Source organism: Anabrus simplex, chromosome 2 (genome assembly GCF_040414725.1).
Source record: "Anabrus simplex isolate iqAnaSimp1 chromosome 2, ASM4041472v1, whole genome shotgun sequence".
NCBI classification, from domain to species: domain Eukaryota; kingdom Metazoa; phylum Arthropoda; class Insecta; order Orthoptera; family Tettigoniidae; genus Anabrus; species Anabrus simplex.
The window spans coordinates 133,273,249-133,293,948 of NC_090266.1; the positions used below are offsets into that span (position 1 = coordinate 133,273,249).

Below are 20,700 nucleotides of genomic sequence, written 5' to 3' on the forward strand. Positions count from 1 at the left end.
CAGCCCCGGTCTAGAAAGCCTAGAATAACGGCGGAGAGGATTCGTCGTGCTGACCACAGGACACCTCATAATTTGCAGGACTTCGGGCTGAACAGCGGTCGCTTGGTAGGCGATGGCCCTTCGGGGCTGTTACGCCATGGAGTTTGGTTTGGAAAAGTGTACAGAGAAGGAAGCGACACCCCTGCAAGGCTCTTTAGCTTCCAGCTAGTTCTTCCGTCCGGTCTCGTGCATTTAGGACAGTTGGAAAACGTACGCCTTAATAAATGCTCTTCATAAAACCTGTGTAAACATACTAACTGAATCTATTTATAACAATAATCACAAATGCCTCCTTTTCATGTGGTTCGGTTGGTTGAGTCGCTGTCCTTCTGAGTCCGAGTTCGCAGGTTCAAATACCGACTTTGGTCGGTGGCCCTCAAAACGGTGTTGAAATGGCAACAGCTCCATGTCATTGGTTTCTGGCACGTTAATAAAAATTATACATACGATTATTAGCGTCATAAAACTGTAACTTAATGCTACTATATTCTGCACCCCAGGCTTGCGAGGGAAACGAATTAACAATTTGCTTTACGTCGCAATGACACTGATAGGCCTTATGGTGACGGTGGGATAGGAAAGGCATAGGAGTGGGATGGAAGCGGCCGTTCCCTTAATTAAGGTACAGCCCCAGCATTTGCCTGGTGTGAAAATGGGAAACCACGGGAAACCATTTTCAGGGCTGCCGACAGAAGGGTTCGAATACACTGGCTCCCGGATGCAAGCTCACAACTCCGCTGCCCTAACCGCTAGGGAAACTAATAGGACAAGGTAAACACTCCCTAGCATATGTTGTGACATATATTTTTCTTTACCCACTAACAAAATATCTATACCCATACCCCTTACATTCTGTATTTACTTATTTATTAGTGCCTTTTTTACAGTGGCGAAGTTAGGGCTCGAGGCCCTCTCGTATACTTAACCACATACTAATCAAAATCTTAAATAAAATACTGAGATACGTAAAACAGTTAAAACTACAAAAAATAATAGTTTTAAAAATAAGTTTAAATACATTACTAACTAAATTAATATTAAAACTAATTAATATTGAAAAGTATGGCTGCATGGTTAAATGGTTAGCGAGTTGGCCTTTGGTCACAGGGGTCCTGGATTCGATTCCCAGCAGGGTCGGGAATTTTAACCATCATTGGTTAATTTCGCTAGCACGGGGGCTGGGTGTATATGTCGTCTTCATCATCATTACATTCTCATCCCGACGCGCAGGTCGCCTACAGGTGTCAAATAAAAATACCTGCACCTAGCGAGCCTAACATGTCCTCGGAAACTCCTGGCACTAAAAGCCATACGCCATTTCATTTCAATATTAAAAACTCTTAAAAATGACATCCTCAGGCACGCACACATTCATACTTCAACCATTCAGTCAGCTGTCCTCAGCAGGTAGTCTCGACAGGTTTAATTTAATTTCGTGTGGCTATTTCTAGCCGAGTGCAGCCCTTGTAAGGCAGACCCTCCGATGAGGGTGGGCGACATCTGCCATGTGTAGGTAACTGCGTATTATTGTGGTGGAGGATAGTGTTATGTGTGGTGTGCGAGTTGCAGGGATGTTGGGGACAGCACAAACACCCAGCCCCCGGGCCATTGGAATTAACCAATGAAGGTTAAAATCCCCGACCCGGCCGGGAATCGAACCCGGGACCCTCTGAACCGAAGGCCAGTATGCTGACCATTCAGCCAACGAGTCGGACGTCTCGGCAGGTGACCTTAAATCTTAGTAAAGAGCTAGTTTCTCTGACCTGAGCTGACAGGGAATTCCATAATGTGACGCCGGTCACCACAAATAATCTATTAATTGTATTTGTGCGGTGCAGTGGAATAGAAAGATAGGATCTAGAACGTGTATTTAAGTTGTGAAATGATGATAAAAAGGTGAATTTAGAAGAAATATACAGTGGCTGACTTTCAGCTAACACTCCTAAACACCATCGTTAAAGTGTGTAGCTGCCGACGTTTATCAGGCTTCAGCCATGAGACAGCCTGATAGTATGGGGTGGTATGAACATCGTACACGATGTTGTAAATAAATCTCAGGCAGGAATTCAGTGCTCGTTGAAGTTTAAGTGTTTCTTCTATCGTCATATCAACTAATACAACGTAACAGTAATCAAGAATAGGGGGAATGAGTGTCTGTATTAGTTTTGCCTTTAGCTGAAATGGAAATATATCCCTCTGCCGTTTCGTGTGACCAGAACAATCAAGTGTTTCATTCATAATTAAGCCAAGATTTTTAACCGGTTTACTGTGGGGAATAATGTTCCCATTCAGTAGGATAGGCGGGATTGCGACATTGTTTGAGCAGCTCAGTAATTTTCGTGGTCCAATTATGATTGCCTGAGATTTTGTGGAGTTTAGTATAAGAGAATTTCGTTGTACATATATACTGAGTCATCAGAGGTCATTGTTAATATCTTGTCTTGCAGTGTCAATATGTTATTTCCTGTCACAGATGGTATGTCATTGATATAAATACAGACAAGTAAGGGCCCTGGAATACTGCCCTGCGGGGCACCACTAAGTTTCATTTTCCATTTAGAGGCCTTGTCGTGTACTGTTACACGCTGTTGATGGTTACTCAAACAATAACTAAGGAACTTAAGCGCAGCCAGGTCGAAATTTAGCAGTTCCATTTACTTTATCATAGTCGGAATTTCTATAGTGTCAAAGGTGCTACTGAAGTCAAGAATGATAAGTTTAGTGTGCAGTCGTTTGTCTATAGCGTTTCTTCTTACCTTCAAAAGTGCTGTTGCGGTACTGTGACCCTTCTTAAATCCAGATTGCAAAGGGTCCAAAGGAGCATTTTTATTTAGGTATTCCAGAACTTGCTCATATACTAAACGTTCAAAGGCTTTAGAAAGCACAGGGAGTATGAACACAGGACGAATGTCAGAGAGGGATTGTGGGTCTAAACTCTTAGGTACCAGTATAATATTCAATATTGTCTGTTTTCCAGACAGTAGGGAAAATTCCGTTTAGTAAACAGTAGTTCAGTATGTGCGGCAGTATAGGCAGGACAGCACCAATAATGTTATGTATAAAAGTAATAGGATTATCATCTACACACGTGGCCTTTGATTTAATCGAGTACAAAACCTTTTTAACCTGATTTTTTGTGACACTGTGAAATGTGAATGGTGGATTGGCTGGAGGGGAGGGCGGTGATTCGGTGCAGTTAATTGGGGTAGGTTGAATATTTATTCTACTAGAGTAATCGTTCAGTTCGTCAAGTAGAATGTCAGGAGTTGTCTGGCTCTGTTGATGTTTTCCTATTCCCAGAGCTCTAAATTGGTCCCATGCACGATTGGAATTAAAGTTGTTAGCTAAATTCCGGAAATATGCACATTTTTTATTTCTGATTAACTGCTTCGTGCGATTTCTTAAGATGCGGTAAGATTCGAAGTCTGTGTCATCTAAGGTTTGTTTATAATGTCGAAATAACTAGTCACGGTGGGCCATCATTCTCTTGGTTTCAACATCTAGCCATGGAGAAGGGCGAGAAACCTTTATTTGACGTGTATGTGGGTGTTTCTTTGCCGCATTAATCGTATAAAATGTCACTTCTTTATAGCTTATCACATGACCATTATTATAATAAAATTACCGTATTTATATTCTGGCTTGGGGACTTGGTGTTTGTCCCAACATTTTCCTCTTCATATTCAGACAACATTCTACATTACCAGGCACCAAAGAAACACACAACAGTGATTACATCCCTCCATATAGGGTTGCGTCGGGAAGAGCATCCGGCCGTAAAACAGGGCCAAATTCACATGTGCGACACAGTTCGCACCCGTGACCCCATGATTACTATTAGATTCCGGAATCCGCACGAATCCACCACTCTTACTTGGATCCAAGGACACTAATTTCCTTTTTAGGTATTCTATACCACCTAAACTCTGGAAGTTTGGTCACCTATCAAAATAAATGCCCCACCCCAAGCTGAAATCCTGGCTACGCTACTGTATGGCAGAGTACATCACTGATTTCAGTGGATAGTTCATATCTTCTCGCGTCTACTAGTTAAATTTCGAAGAGGCTATTTACATGTAAATTTTTAGCGAGTAGTTTATCATTCCTCTACAAGCGTTTCAAATATGTTTTCATGATACATATACGGTTAGGTTAGGTGACGCCGTTTGGAAAAGAAAACTGAAGTGTTTGCCACAGAAACCACTGGAGTGATACCGTATTTCTCCGAATCCAAGACTACGTTTTTTTTTTTTTTTTTTTTCCCCTTCACAGAATCACTGCGAAAACTCAAGGGCTGTCTTGTAATCGCGGCCTAGCAGTCAACTACCGCGGTCACTACGCTCCTTCTTTTCTTGCCCCCATCACGCGCACGCACACACAAAACTCGTTGACAATAAAAACGACCGCCTCTTTATTATTTATTGTACAGCTTTGTGTGTAAAGTCACTGGATCTCGGGAAATAGTGAAGAGAGAATGACGTTCAATTAGCCTCTACAAAACCGTTTCTCAAATCTGCAGAACGGCATCAAAACATGCGAGCCTTCTAATTCTTAGAAAGGCCGGCTACTCAGGGGCAGAGTTATAACGCGTCTATTGTACTTAACACTTAGTAAAATTAAGTTTTATAGGCAGCAGGAATATTTTCGTGATGTAAAGACACGTAAAAAGGTACGGTATTGCCGGCAAATTTTCAGCGGGTTCTCGTCGATATTATGATTCCAATTTTAAGTTAATGGTTAGTAAACACTCGGAAATGTAGAATAATTGTGCAGCCGCAAGAAAATACGGCATAGGCCTAACTAAAGCCAATATTTGGCGTTAGCGTGAAGACAAAGATCTAAAAAATGCGTACGGTACCGTACTGTACAAAAAATGCATTCAATGGTCTGCAACAAGGACGCATTAAAGAAGTCAAAGATGAAATTGTGAGGTATGTGCACGAAAAACGCAAGGGCGCAATGGCCATGCCGTGGCGCAGTAAACTCGTTCGTTGACTTTCAACGTCCGCTATTAGGCCTATACATCGCCAGCCGGCAAATGAGACGTGCGTGTAGCGGTAGCCGGTTATATCTGACGCTGAGCAAAAGTAACAGTTTTATAGACAGCAAGAATAACTTCCTGATGGATTGTCGTATTGTAAAGACGCATGGAACAGGTATTGCTGGCAAATTTTCAACGGGTTCTCTTCGGTATTTTAAGTTAATGAAGTTAATGGTCGTTAAACCCGCGGAAATAAAGAAAATTGTGCAGCCACAACAAAAGGCATCACGAAAGCCTATGTTCGGCATCTAAAAATAGTCTAATAATGCGCAATCCTAATGTGCAACAGAGGCATTCATATGATTTTACAAAGTACTTTTTGTCCTGATTTAAATTTTTTGAAGGAAAAAATGGTGATCGTCTTGATTTTGGAGAAATTCGGTACTACATTTTTTCAGAATGAAATTAAACATACACTTTCATGTAGTATCGGAATTAGAAAAATAACAAATAAGTAAGCCATAGCGTGGATATCATTTGCAGAAACGCAAGATTTGAAAAAACTGATTGCTGTTTCATACCGATTTTTAATGTGTATGGTTTTTTCATGGATTTTATTAAAAATCGGATATAACGACAATCCGTTATAGCGAGTAAATTTTTCGCTGTTATGAACTCTCGCTATAACGGACTTCTACTGTATATGTTTTAACAGCTACATCAACCATGACAACACCAAAATGGATTGTTTTAAAACTCATAATGCATTTTATAAATGATATTTTAATTGTAACACAATATTAGCAGTATGTCTTCATAATTTTATCAATAACCCACTGAAGATGACTCAGAATGGAGTACGAACATGTTTGGGTGAAGTAATCCCATTTTAATAGATGGTTATATGTATTGAATAGGAGGACTGTTTATAGTTTTTCTTGTCTTAAAGTGTAGCCATCAATACGAAATGAAATTCATAATCTCTAATGTGGTTACTGATCTCTACGCTCGTATGGTGTTTTGGCAGCTGAGCTAGATAACCTGATTATGCCAGCAGTGACCAAACCCCAATTATATTTGTTACCTGGTGTGTATAAAAACCCCACCCCCAATACATCTCCTGTACCCACCCAGTCACGTATGTTTTCATATCTGATTCTGTCCCTCCTTGGCATGTCACATACCCATTGCAGCATTTTTATGTCTGCCACCTCCAGGTTGTGTACCTAACCTACAGAAACAATATTAATCTGATTTGATTTGAAATTAAAAACAAATCCATAAAAAATAAAGAAATGCTGTAATTATTGTAGCTAGGCCATTTGTCTTTCTGTTAGAACTCTTTTTAAGTTTTCTTGTACTTTTTACTTTCCCAATTTGCTTTAAGTTGCACTGATACAGATGGGTGTTACGGCTATGATAGGGTAGGAAATAGCTAGGAGTGGGAAGGAAGCAGCGTTGGCCTTCATTAAGGTACAGCCCCCCAGCGTTGGGTGGTGTAAAAGTGGGAAACCACAGAAAACCATCTTAGGCTGCCGGCAGAGGGGTTTGAACCCACTATTTTCCAAATATGTACAAGCTGACAGTTACATGACCGAAAGTGCTCAGCTCCCAAATTCTTCATTCTTTTGTTCTGCAACTTCAGTGATAGATTTGCTTTGTTTCATATGCTGCCTTTAGAGAGGGAGGGTGCCATTTTTTTGTTAATTATGTAACTGTTAGGTTGTTAAGTCTGCTGGAACCTATTTTGAATAAATAAATTTACAAACTATCTTAAGAAGAAAACATATGGTAACACAGTTATAACCTAAAAAAGAAACAACTGAATAAAACTGGAGGTCCCATATCCTTCATCACAATATTAACATTTGTGTAAAACTTCAAACCTGCTTCTTTTTTTTCTCTCTCTCTCTCTCAAGAGATTGAAAATACTTTATGTATAATCTTAAGTGCATGTTTTTTACTGCTCCAAGAATTATGCAAATATCATGCCAATTTTTCATCCAAAAATACTAATGCAGTTTGGAGTTCCATGTTTGAATGGCTGAGCATATCCTCACTTTTTGTACTTGAGAAGTATGCTTGCTGGTTGACACAGCTGAAAGGTGTCACATTTTCTGGGAAGTATCTTTTTTCTGGGCAGATTTCTTGGCTACTTCTTTACTACTTGTAAACTGTGATAAAAATGCAATTGATTAGTGTCTGATATTCTTGAATTTGTTTGCAGCCGAAGTTCTATGGCATGTCCGAAGGCAATGAAGATAAACAATAGGATATCTTCAATTCCTGCCTCTTGACAGAAATGGGACGTTCCTGTGGAGCCTTCTATTTGACTCAAGTTGGTTACTGTATGAACTCTGAAATCACTGAAGTTACTGTGTTATTTGTTTGAAGTTATTAATTTTATATGACCCTCATTTCATAGAAAAATTAGTTTATAAACACAACTCTCAAATTTATTTGGTTTTGTCTTCATATATTTTGTTCTTACGTTCGTTGAAGACAGACCTTTATCAGGGAAGAAGAAAATCCTTTTTGTCTTTAACTCTTGCCCTGTCCCTATTCTCTTGTCAAGAGAAACTGCATAGGGCCATTATATTATAATTAATCTGTTATTCATCTTGTTGCAACAACATTTTAAAGGAATTTTGCATTGGACTTGAAATTCAGATTTCTTTGGAATTATTACTGATCGGTATGAATTAAACATTGGGATAGCAATTTCAACTAAATGTGATACTGTTCTCAGTTCTTTGTCCAAGGTGAAGAAAAGTTTGCACTTTTGTAGAGTTTCCTGAGTGCCACTAAAATTTGGTTTTATTTTGTTTTGATTTGTTATGTAGCCTTGAAGAAATTTCAATTTTCTTATAAAATATTTCTTAAACATAATATTCAAATACTGTGATTAAAGGTAAAGAAATGCATGATATCCCTCATAAGATTAATAATATGTTATTTTGATAACTGAAAAGAAATGCTCTTGTTGAACTCCGGGGTACAGTGAAATGTTCCAATAAGTTTTCCCATTATTTCTGTAGTGGATGCAGGTATCATTGTCAGTATACTTTGTCAAGCTGTCTGGGTTTGGAAATGTTATATTTTTATGTAATTTATAGCTGTTACATGATTGTTGAAAGCATGTGGACAGTTGTGAAAGGAAGCAAGGCCACAGTGGTAAATGCAGGTAAATATTATGATAAACTACACTTCCAGCTGTATTTTTACTAGACTCGTGTTCAACCAGCAGCATTTTGTCCCTCTTATAGCTGCTGATGCTTGTGATATACATCTTTGTTCATTATTTTGGAATATTTAAAACAATTCATTTCCAGTTACCTAAAATGATTTTTGTGACTTTTCCTGGTAAATTTTGAAAAGTGATATTTAAAATTAAAAGTTTTGATGTTGTCATTGAGCAGAATATTATTTTAATTCAGAATTGAATCACATACAAACTTTATTTTCCATTGTGATTGTACTTGTTAATAGTATCTCTAATATTCAGTTCCAAAACTCAATTTGTTCAAATGTTACAATATTTTTTCTTATGTTGCTGGAATTCAGAATGACTGTTAAAATGTATGTGTGAAGTCATACTTCTGGAGGTGATATTCATTATTCAGTGTTGTTCTGGTAGCATATATACTGTTTCTGGAGATTGAAAAGGGGTAATACAATTCTGACAGAATGAGGCAGATAATCTATGACATTTGTGATCATTATACTGATGTCTTTTGCAACTTGTATAATGCATCAAGTTACATTTCAAGTGGGAACAGAATCTAAGCAGTTACTTGGCAGCTACTTGTCTTGAACACGGTACTGATAGTGCTATTAAAGTACGCCTGTTGTGGGAGGTGCTGTTTAAAATTGCAGTGTCTTTTCGAGATTTTCCACTTGTAAACCTTCTGTTGTATTTTGGTAGTTTATTTATTTTATTATTGAATTGAATAATGTCCTTGTTGGTAAAATAAATATTTCCAATTTCTCACATGTTGCCTCTAAAATTTCATACTTCGAAGCATAGAAGTTCGAAGTAGGTAGGTTGTAGCTGACTCACGATCTGACATATACAGGATTTGTAATAATTTACAGTTTTCATATTATATCCTAGTGATATATTCCATTAGATTTTAAAATGCATGAGTTTTTCTATTTTTCTAATAGTTTGTTTTTATATTCTCTTTTGATGCATGAAATTTGAATATTAGTTTTGTAAAGGGTAAAATACCCACTTCTGACCCTATATGGATATAGAGACCACTGAGCTTGCAAAGCTTTTTCAATCGCAACATTGCATATTAAAAATTTTAAAAGACAGTAAGGTAAAAGACACAGTAGCCTACACCTTAAGTCATATTTTGAGGCTTAATTTATTTTAAGCAATACAAGAGAATTAGTTTCACATAGCATGTCGTAATACATTTGTCATCCAGTTCCCACCAGGGTGGGATGTATATGGCACCTTTCCATCTTCCTCTATCCAAACAACATTGTTCCTCCTTAACTGTTCCAATCCAGGTTTCTCCTGATTATACTAGTGTATTCTTGATCATCGTCAACCACCTTAGTCTGGATCTCTCTTGTGCCCTCCCTCCTTCTATCTGCGTTTCCAGCATCTGCTTCGGCAGCATCCTTCCCTCTTCCATCCTCTCAACCTGTCCAGACCATCTAAGTCACAGGCAGGCACAATTCGGCCCAATGAGCAACGCTGCAGCTCAGTCAGGAAAAAAAGCAGAGTATGTGCTCTGACGGAAGTTAACCTTGTAGCTGCTTGCACAGCTTGCCGTTGCAACTGGGGATAGATAGATAGATAGATAGATAGATAGATAGATAAATGTCTTTATTGGCGTAATTAAGGCCATTGGGCCTTCTCTTACACTAAACCAATTAGCATACATTAAAGTCATAATAATATTACCGTAATTAATACTAGAAAACACAATTTAAACATGATCAAAATATAACTGAAATAAAATTCCACCACAGTGAGACATACATACAACAGCAATAATGGTAATAATAATATAATAGTAATGATAACAATAATAATAATAGCTAGTAATGATATTGTAGTAGCACGATCACTGAAAGGCCAGAAATTCACAGTTCACTCGCATTCCGCTGTACCTCTTAACACTCTTTTAAATGACACTGTAGTTGGTATTCCTCTGACGTCGTCTGGTAAACGATTCCATTCTTGTTCAATGGTGAGAGATGATGAGCAGGTTGCGTATCAAAACAGATTTAAACTTTTGACATTTTTGTTGTGTTTAATGTCTCGTTTTACTGAGTGCGTTAGATTATGGTGCTAAGTAAACACGTTTAATTATATTCCTTTCATAAGATTATACGTAGGAAATAAAATTAATTACTTTGACATCTGATAACTAAATACTCCTATGGTTACTACTTATCGTCCTGAAAATACAAGAAGCCAACATAAAAACTTGTTTAGAATACAGCATAAACAATAAACAAAAAACTAGCTGTAGGTTAAGTACAGAAATAAATACATGAATAAATATCATTCACCATAAATAAAACATAGGCCTGTGTGTTGTTATATATCTGAAATTTCATTCAGCAGATGAAGAGGAGTGTGTATCTTTTCGCTGAAGACAAGTTATATTCAGTGGGCTCGATCTTGCAATTTGAAGAACGACAGTGAGATGTGCATCAGAGTGGCTCTTCGTGGAGATTTTATTTATCCTCATTAGAGAGAACATGTTCTCACACATATATGTTGAGCCAAACATTGATAGAAGTTTGGCAGCCATTTTATGAATATTTGGGAAATCTGTTTGCAAAAAATTTTCATAACAATGTGATAGGCTTGTTCATGATTCATATGTAGCCCTCAGTTCACTATCACATCAAATTGTGATGCACTTTAGATCCGACGGAACATCATCAATTATTACATCAATGTAAAAGGGCACAGCAGACACTTTCAGATCAATTGATAAATTGTCCAGATCTCTAAATCAGATGGAAAATTATTTCACAAGACTCGCCTTTCAATCATCTGACACTGCCAAAGCTCCAACATTTGTTGGAAGGCAGTAATACAATCTACAAAATGAGTAAAAATATGTTGCTTCCCTGCAACTTAACATTAAGTTTATTCACCTGGGATGCGATGTTGGTGAGAAATGCTAATTATTAATCCATTTAGGACCAGTGAATTCATGGACGGGATGCTCCTTCATTTCCATGAATAAAACTGTTTCATCCAACAAATCAAAAAAGCGATTCAACACATTACCTCTACTGAGCCATCGAACTTCAAAAATGTATGCAATATCACCAAATTCACACTCAATATGCTTCAGTAGAGCTTTAAATGTATATGGCTCAGTCCATGGCTGTTAGTAAAATGAACTGTTCTCACTGCTATGGTTATGACATTTGCCGTTATGACTTTTTTTTTTGCGTGCAGGTTTTGTTGATGAATCAAGCAATGCACAGGTATGAACCTCACTCCGTGTTGCAGTTGTTTCCCAGTCAACCTGTAAGCCCTGCTCTACATTCGACCAATGCAACTGAAATGAGCTTTTCCCACAGTAGACCAAACCTGATAAATACATCTTCCATGCATTGCAGTATGTCATCACCTGTCATGGTGTCTTTGAGAGGACATAAATCAAGGAGTTCCTCCCTTACTATAAAATTTTTGTTAACACTTCCAATAAATATTATCAGCTGGGCTGTGTCCAATAAGTTGGTGCTCTCATCTGATGCGATAGAAAACGCTATGAAGTTCAAAATGTGATCCATTAGTTGTTCCAAATATCACCCGACAAACATTCGATACGACGCATAATAGTGCGCCATGAAAGACTCAGACGTGCAAATGAATGTGGTAATTGTGGACACAGTTTGTCTACTATGACTTCTAAACTCTACTTCACAAATTCGCCATCACAAAATGATTGGGTTGAGCAGGCGATCAGCAAAGCTATTCTGCAACTAGCACGAACAGCTGCATCAGAAAAGGAGGCATCACATTCCCGTGTAAGAAATAAACAGATTTGTAATTTCAAAGGAAATTTTTGTTTATCAGGCACCATAATTAAGTTGCATTGTATGTAGGTACAGCATTATAATACGTACCACTACTTTAGTTCCTTCCTCGCATAGATTATTGAGAAGAGCAAGTCTCATTTCACCCTCTACACTTCCATGCTGGTTGAAGTGATTGTTCTGTAGTGACATTCTAAATTGTACTTTTTTATTCCTAATATTTTACCATGTACCAAACATTGTGCTGATCCTTCAATTTCAGTAAAGAAGTAATCACATTCCCAACTGGGGTTGAACTGTAAAATAGAACGCCGCTTTACCGCATTGCTTTGACTAGCCATTTTAACTACACAGTGTACTGTACCATACTTGCTATTTTATTGCATAAACATAATATACTCAGCCTGGTACAGTGTTGTAGCTTGTGCTTTGATTGCGCATATTGCATCTAGTCTTTACAGCACAAACTATTAGATAGAAGTCAGTTGCTCCCTGCTCCTCGGCTCTGCCCTCGCTCATGCAGTTGGCTGAAGGAGCAGGGCTCTCATTGCCCACCTGTGATCTAAGTTTATCCCTCCCCATTCTGTCAAAAAGCTTTCTCACTCCAATTTCCTTCCTGATGTCCTCATTTCTTACTCCTGGTCCTCTCTTACACTTAACCACACTTCATTAACAGTGTACATCTGTGAATAATATTCAGAATCTTATCTTAAATATACCATTACAAACTAGAAACAAAATATAAAACAACATAAACTCTATAAATATTCCTAGTCATGTCTTAAAACTATCGTTACAAATTAAAAGTTGAATGACTCAAAATAACATAAGCACAGTAAACACACATTCACTCTACCAGATTCATTCAGCCTGGCGGCACACATCGAGATGCTCACGGCAAGACGACTTAAAGGAATTTAAGGATTTTATGGCTCTAATGTTGTGGGGGAGAGAATTCCATATTCTGGCTCCATTTGCAATAAAGGAACTGCTAAATGCTGCTGACCTGCTGAGAGGGATAGCAAGTGTACTGCCGGAACGTGTGTTATGCCGGTGGAAAGAAGATAGGAAATTGATTTGTGAAGATAGGTAGTATGGGATATTCTTGTTTAATAATCGAAAGATTAATACTGCCACATGGAGGTTTCTATATTGTTCAAATTTTAGAAGGCAAAGTTGACAATAATAAGGGGTAACATGAACATCATAGCGTAAGGATAAGATAAAACTAATACATTTGTTCATAGCCCGTTGTGATTGGTTTAGTTGTTCTCTCGCGGCATCAATTAGTACTGTGTCACATTAGGAAAATATAGGTGGATAAGAGTAATTTATAAACCTAATTCTCATATTTAGTGGTAGCATATTTTGATGATATTTTAGTGGGTGAAGGGAGATGTACACTTTTCTACAGATATTTGTAATGTGCTCTCCCCAGTTAAGATTCTTGTTTATAATTACACCAAGATTTCTTACCGAGTTTTCGTACGGAATAATTTTACCAGATAAAGTTAGTGGAAGAATGTTTTTGTTTTTTGCCACAGTGACTTGTTTCATCTGCCCAACAATAATAGCTTTAGATTTTGATGGATTGATTAAAATATAGTTTTCATGAGCATATGCACAGTTATTATTTTAAGTCAGAGTTCATATAACCTATTCTTGATTGCCATGTCTGAAATTTTGAAATGATAATAGATTTGTAGATCTTCAGCATACAAGTGGTATTTACAGTGTCTTAGCCGTGTCGATATATCGTTAATATGGATAACAGAGAGAAGTGGTACAAGTACTGAGCCTTGTGGTACTTCCGAATATTTCATTACCCATTCAGATGACCTATTCTGAAGAATTACGTGTTTTTTTTCGTTCGGTAAGATATGAGAGAAAGAATTCTAGAGCTGTTTGTCCAAGGTGATTTCAATTTTTCAGCAAGTACTATTATTACTGTTATTACTCCAGTATTATTACTCCTTTACTCCTGTGATTGATTGATTTAGTACAGATTTTTCTTTCTAAATAGATCTACATAGTCTATACAGCCATTGTAGACCAGCATGTCCTGCTGCTTTTTATCATTTCTGCACACAATTCATCTAATCCTGCTGCTTTTCCCACTTTCATTCGCTTCACAGCAGTTTCCACTTCTGCCATTGTGATTTCACTCTCTGATTCTGTCTCCCCACACTCTGCCTCTATCATCTTGTCTACAGCTGATGGATAGGTTCCACTGTCAGACAATCCTCAGTCAGGTAATGGGTTTAGGTTGTCTACAACCCTGAGAAGAACACAAAGGCTTCAGAGTATAATGCTGTAATTTAATTATTTAATATTTAATCTGATGAAAAGTTGTTTACAAGCCTGCATCCCAGTACCTGATTCCATTTATTTAACATTTGTTTCGTTTATACAGTTTTCATTCAATACCTAATGAAAGTTTCCATATCTTCCAAATTTTTATGACTTATTCAAGTTGTGTTGGCTCTGATGTTAAGACATCCTGTGCAGGATATTACAATCCCTCTTCCTCCAACTACTTCATAGTGCTTTTGCAGAAAAATATCTCCCTTCATTTAATATCACTTATTTAATACCTCAGACGATTATAATTTATATGTATACAGGGTGGTTGGAAACAACGCAAACCGAATATATTAGCATTAGAAGGTTGGTCATACTGATAAATAATTTGAAAAACACAATTCGATGTTCTGGCACTGCTGTCATTTTATCAGCTGCTGAAGTTAATCTCAGGTTGTGTCAGCTACTAGGCAACCTCACAATTTCTGTACCCAAAGGCTGACATCCCCATTCTAACCACCAGAATTTGCCATATGTAGTTACAAATCTGAATATGGTTTATTATACTTTAGGAACAATACTTAGCACACAGGCTTGAGTTTAAAACTGAGCGAAATATTAATCAAGATTAGTTGTAAAATATGTACTCGCCAAAATGCCCATATACAAATATAAATCTTTATAGACTGTTATGCATTTCAGCATTCAGTCTGTAAGATTCTGTGAATTTACTAACTGCTGCCACAATCCTCTGTTTGCACTAGTTCTTCGGCCTCATTTAGTTGTATAAGTCTTATCTTTAAATTGTTAGAAACTGATTCTAACCATCGTCGTCTTGGTCTCCCTCTACTCCTCTTACCCTCCAAAACAGTCCATTATTCTCCTAGTTGAACTATTTCCTCCATTCGCCTCACATGACACCACCAAAGAAGCTGGTTTATGCGTACAGCTTCATTCATCGAGTTCATTCCTAACATCCTTTATCTCCTCGTTCTGCGTACCATTCTGCCAATGTTCCCATCTATTTGTACCAGCAATCATCCTCGCTACTTTCATGTGTGTTACTTCTAACTTACGAATGAGATAACATTAGTCCATCCAGCTTTCACTCCTGTAAAACTAAGTTGGTCTGAAAACAGACCGATGTGGAGAGAGTTTCGTTCACCATCCTGGGAGAACACATCCTAAATTCTAGCTTTTTATCCCCAATGTGACAACAGCTGCATTCACAGTACATATGTCGCACTTGCCACAACATAATAATAATAATAATAATAATAATAATAATAATAATAATAATAATAATAATAATAAAGTTTCCTGCCAGAACATAATATCAGTTGAGTAGTCCAATTGTACTAAATTTTTTAAAAAAATTCATGTGCATTGGGGTAAAACTACTTTTGACACATGTATCTCAAATAAAATCCTAATAATTATAAAAGTTCATGTAAATATCAGCTACTGAATAGGTGCCAGCTGCTGGGTCTTTTACCTTATAAATTTTTTGAAAGAAGGATTTTTTCCATATCCATTTTCAGTTGAAATAAAATATTAATTCATTAATGCTAATAACATTTTGTATTGTCCACCCATGCTAAGAATGAAATGTCTTATGGTATATGCATATATTTCTTGCTTATTATTAATAATCTGTTTATGAATATCATGTTTTCAAATGAAGATGGTAATCAGGATCCTGTTTCTTCGCGAAAGTGCAAGCGGATGCAGTGATTCCGAAGAACTTGGTTATAATATGTATTTGATAAAATATTATATGTATTAATGAAAATTACACCATTATGAAAATTAAAGATATATTTGCACTTTTTATGTACTTTACAGGTAACAAATTTGTTACAGGTATTGACTATGGAAATTATAGAAACTGGTGAGAAACTGTAGAAATTGATAAGTGATGCTCAGTTTAACATTATACCAGAAAACTGCTCTAATTCGTACAGTGTCATTCATATGATTGTGACTGGCAGGTTTCCATCACTAATTTCTGGATTGCAGAATAAAATTACATAACTAAGACCCTAATAGTGCTGGAACCCAGTGTACCACCAGACTCAACCTGTCAACAAGAGAAATATTCAGTATTCTTATGTAATGTTCTAATTCATCCCCTCCAGTTACTTGAAGAATGAGTGGTACTCATCTTTGTAATAATCGACTTGGTTATGCAGTAGAGGTTATGTAGTTTGTGAGCTTACATTTGGAAGATAATGGGTTTGAAGATGGTTTTGTGTTGTTTCACATTAGGCAGATGTGTACATTAATTAAGGCGAAGGATGACACTTTCTCTGTCCTGTTCCTTTTCAGCCCCATTATCTTTGATAACATATGAATAAGTGTGACGTTAAACTCATAGTAAGTAGCCAGGCTGAATGGCTCAGACAGTAGAGCACTGGCTTTCTGAGTGTGAGTTGGCATGTTCGATTCTGGGTCACTCGGATGGTATTTGACGTGGCTGAATTCCAACAGCCTCAAGTTGATAATTTACCATCATGTGAAAGAATTCCTGTGGGACAAAATTATGGCACTTCAGCTTCTTTGAAAACCATAATAGTAATTAATGGGACATAAAAACAATAATATTACTGAACCCATAGCAAAAAAGTTGTGTTCTGAATTGAACTCTACAGAGAATGTGAATTTTCTGACTCAGTCAGAAAACAGACTGTTTTCACCTAACCTGCAGAATAGAATAACACAGCTCGTTCAGGATCTAAGAATGACACCCATACAAATATTCTGATCTGCTAAGAGCAAGCAAATAGTGAAATTGTTGTAGGCACGTACTGTTCCATACAGCTAGTCTCTTTCTTTCTAGCTACTAATTGTAAGAACTACCTGATGGGCTGTGTACTACTGGTTACTGCTTCTTGGTACTTCGGGATTAACTGAGACTATTCTGTGGTCCTAACCTTTATTGTATTGGATCACCCTATACCTGCTGGGTTAAAATATATTTTACCTCTTGGACTAAACAGTACACACATGCTTGCATACAAACATATGCAGGAGTTCCTCACCAAACCCTAACCAGAGCAGAAATTAATTGGCAGCAGTTTCAAAACTGTGATATATATGTACTGATATGTTCGATTCGTGGCCACGTCTGAGATTTTATCCTTAAATGGTTAATTCCCCTGGTTAGGGGATTGGGTGTTTGTACGGTCCCCAACATCCCTGTAACTCGCACATCACTCGCAACACTATCCTCCACTACAAATAACACTCAGTTTCCCATACACGGCATACACCCTCACTGGAAGGTCTGCCTTGGATGGACTGCACCAGGCTATTAATAGCCACAAGAAATTATGTAGGCCTACTGTTATGAAGAGACTTCAACACATTGGAGACGGCCATATTTGAACATGCTATCCCCCAGAAATCGCAGGTTGTTTTTTTTTTGAAAGTTTTTTCATGGTTAGGTAAAGCGATGGTTGTAAAAACTGTTGGAATAATTAGAAAGACCTGACTTTCCTCTTCACAAAAATATGTTTTATTATTATAATAGTACAGCGGTTTATTTTTTATATATTTATGAACATGGTATGTTTTACAAGCAAAACATTTTTTTCCTGATTTTGTTATGGATACCAGTCAGGTTAATATTTTAAAATTTTGCAAATATTGAGAACAAATCAACTAAAACTTACTACTGATATATGCATAGTCTAGCTTACAAGGTCTACTGGCATGGGTATCATTGTTTACAAGCAGTAATTAGCTTTAGTGTGGTAGGCCTTGAAACAATCCGGCATATACAAACCAATATATCACAAATGCTGCAGAACCATCGCGTTTCCCTCCTAACTCTCTTTCCATTATTCTTTAGCCCTTTGTCTGAACATACTTTACAGTACCTAGATGCATACTGCTTCCCTGTGGTGGGCAGAATTCTTTCAGCAAAATGCCTCCCAGTCAGTTGCGTACCAGATGATGTAATATTACTCGCGCTGGGTACTGGATTGTCAATGCCGCCCATTTCCACTAACGTATTTGCTAATTCAGTTGTAGAGTCCTCTAAATGTGCTTTTTTTGGATTTGACCGGATTTTCTTGGAAATTATGAAGGAATTTACAATAGCCATGCAAAAGGTATGGAAAAATACTCTCAAATACCCTCAATGTAACTGCAGTCCAGGAATTTACAATAGCCATGCAAAAGGTATGGAAAAATACTTTTTTCCACCATTTCAGTTGCTTACGTTGGAATGGATAATAACTAAGGAACTGATCCTTATGATCCACTCTAGTTTTATTTTTACTGTAATCTAATACTAGATCGGGCTTTTCTTTGATTATGTTTCCTCCCTTACATTTTACTTGAACACTTGTCATATTTTCCCCGTGTCTTGATGAAAGATAATAAACATCCCTTGTGTCTTTCCACTTGAGTGCAAGTAAATGTTGTTTATGTCTGAATAACACTTCACCCTTTCTCAATTTAGTTGTTTTCAAAATTGTCAGTAGGTTTTTCCTATTTTTTTTTTTGAACAGTGCCAACTGCCATTGTTTTTCTGCTCCACAAATGATGAAACGATGACACATTGGTAAAGAATCTATCCATATAAATAGTGTGACCCTTGTTGAAATAAGGACCACATAAACGATTTATTAGTTCCTGAACCATGTTATTTGTTCCCCCAGCCGACCCTCTTCGCAGTTGCAAATGTAACCAGATTCTGCATCACTGACATTGTAAAACATTATTCCATATTTGTTTGGCTTATTCTTTATGTAAACACGGAAACCTACCCACCTCGGAAGGGACACATGCCCTCATTAACTGTCAAATTTTCAGTGGGATAGAAATTTTCTTGATATTTTCTAATAAAATGGTCATAAATCGGTCTAATCTTATGCAGGGAATCATGGTTGGGTTGACCTTTTGGAACATACGATCGATTGTCATTCAAGTGTAAAAATGACAAAATCGCTCGAAATTTGTCCCTAGATAGAAGTGACTTCAGGAAAGGAGCTTGAAGAATCAGTGATTTTGCCCAATAATCTGTCAACTTTGGCTTCACAACCAAACACATATGAATGATTATTGCAAAAAAAGTGATAAATCTCCCTCAATGTAACTGCAGTCCAGGAGCCAGAGAGAGATCTTTACTTTATCTGTTCACTGTGATTTATTTTTTATTACATCGCTTGCATAACGATTTGTTTCTGATTTTATGTCCCTAAAAATATCTACGTTCAGATAATTACTAAAATATTCCCATGTATCACTGTTATTATCCACTGGAATTCTGACTCCACTTTTTTCTTGAAATACCGGTAATTGAGGAAGATTGTTGGTAGATGACCACCCAACATCAGTAGCGGGTCTCTGAACTGCACGCTTCCTCCCTTTGTTTTGATCTTTATCCTGCAGTTCGTAACTTGACGACAGGCTTACATCGGGTTGCTGCAGGTTGTCATCTGTACACAGAAAAGAACCCAATATATTAGGGACCCGGAATAAAACTATATTACAGAACCTACTTTGTACCTATTTGAAATTAGCTAAATAATAAGTGTACTTGCCTGAAGCGTCAGAACATCATGGTCACTTTGTATGAAATCGTCACCATCGTCCTCCATTTCAGAATCCGAGTCTTCCATAAGAACATCCAATATGTATTCATCGTCTAAAGTTTGTGCGCTTGAATTAGACATAATAGCCACAAGAATGACACAAACAAGCCAAGCTCCCGAAACACACTCTCTTCCTGTCCATACGCACGTACTTTCCCACTTGTTTCACAGCTGAGAGTGAGCCACAGGCTATATCAGAACGCAGCTGTGTTATCAATGCTTTGAAAGGAGAGCTCTTGGCTTCAGCTCATAACTAGGAAACTGTATGCTCACTAGAAGCATCAGACAGTGTCCTGGTGAAGTAAGAGCTTGCTGGAACAGCGGCTTCTCTTTCTAGCCACAGTGAAAAACATATGCTCGTAGATTCTCCGAGCGCCGTCAGTAGCAATGAAATCATGTGCCCGTAAAAACTACCGGCAGCATCTGCAATGTGTTAATTACACTCGGTAGAACTTCTAAATGCAAGTGAGTTGGGTTGTACATTTAGGATTCCGTAGCTGTGAATTTGCTTTCAGGAAATGGTGAGTTCAAATCCCACTGTTGGCAGCCCTAAAGATAGTTTTCCTTGGTTTCCCATTTTCACACAAAGCAAATTCTGGGGCTGTAGCTTAATTAAGGTAATGACCATTACCTTTCCAATCCTAGCTATTTCCCATCCTTGCATTGCCGAAAACCTTTGATGTGTTAGTGTGACATTAAACCACTTCAAGCTTAGCTTTGTACCATATACAGGATGGTCAGAAATATGAA

The 20,700-nt window shown here is 37.5% G+C and overlaps 1 protein-coding gene across 2 annotated transcripts in view; it reads left to right on the top strand.

The window, feature by feature from the left end:
* Nucleotides 1-16,165, top strand: part of rush (rush hour) — a 321,395-nt gene extending 305,230 nt beyond the window's left edge. For both annotated transcript variants that reach the window (XM_067140378.2, XM_067140379.2), the window contains exon 9: nucleotides 7,248-16,165. In XM_067140378.2, coding sequence (XP_066996479.1) covers nucleotides 7,248-7,292 — 45 coding nt within the window. In that variant the 3' untranslated portion in view covers nucleotides 7,293-16,165. The remainder of the gene's footprint in view (nucleotides 1-7,247) is intronic.
* Nucleotides 16,166-20,700: the final 4,535 nt, after the last annotated feature.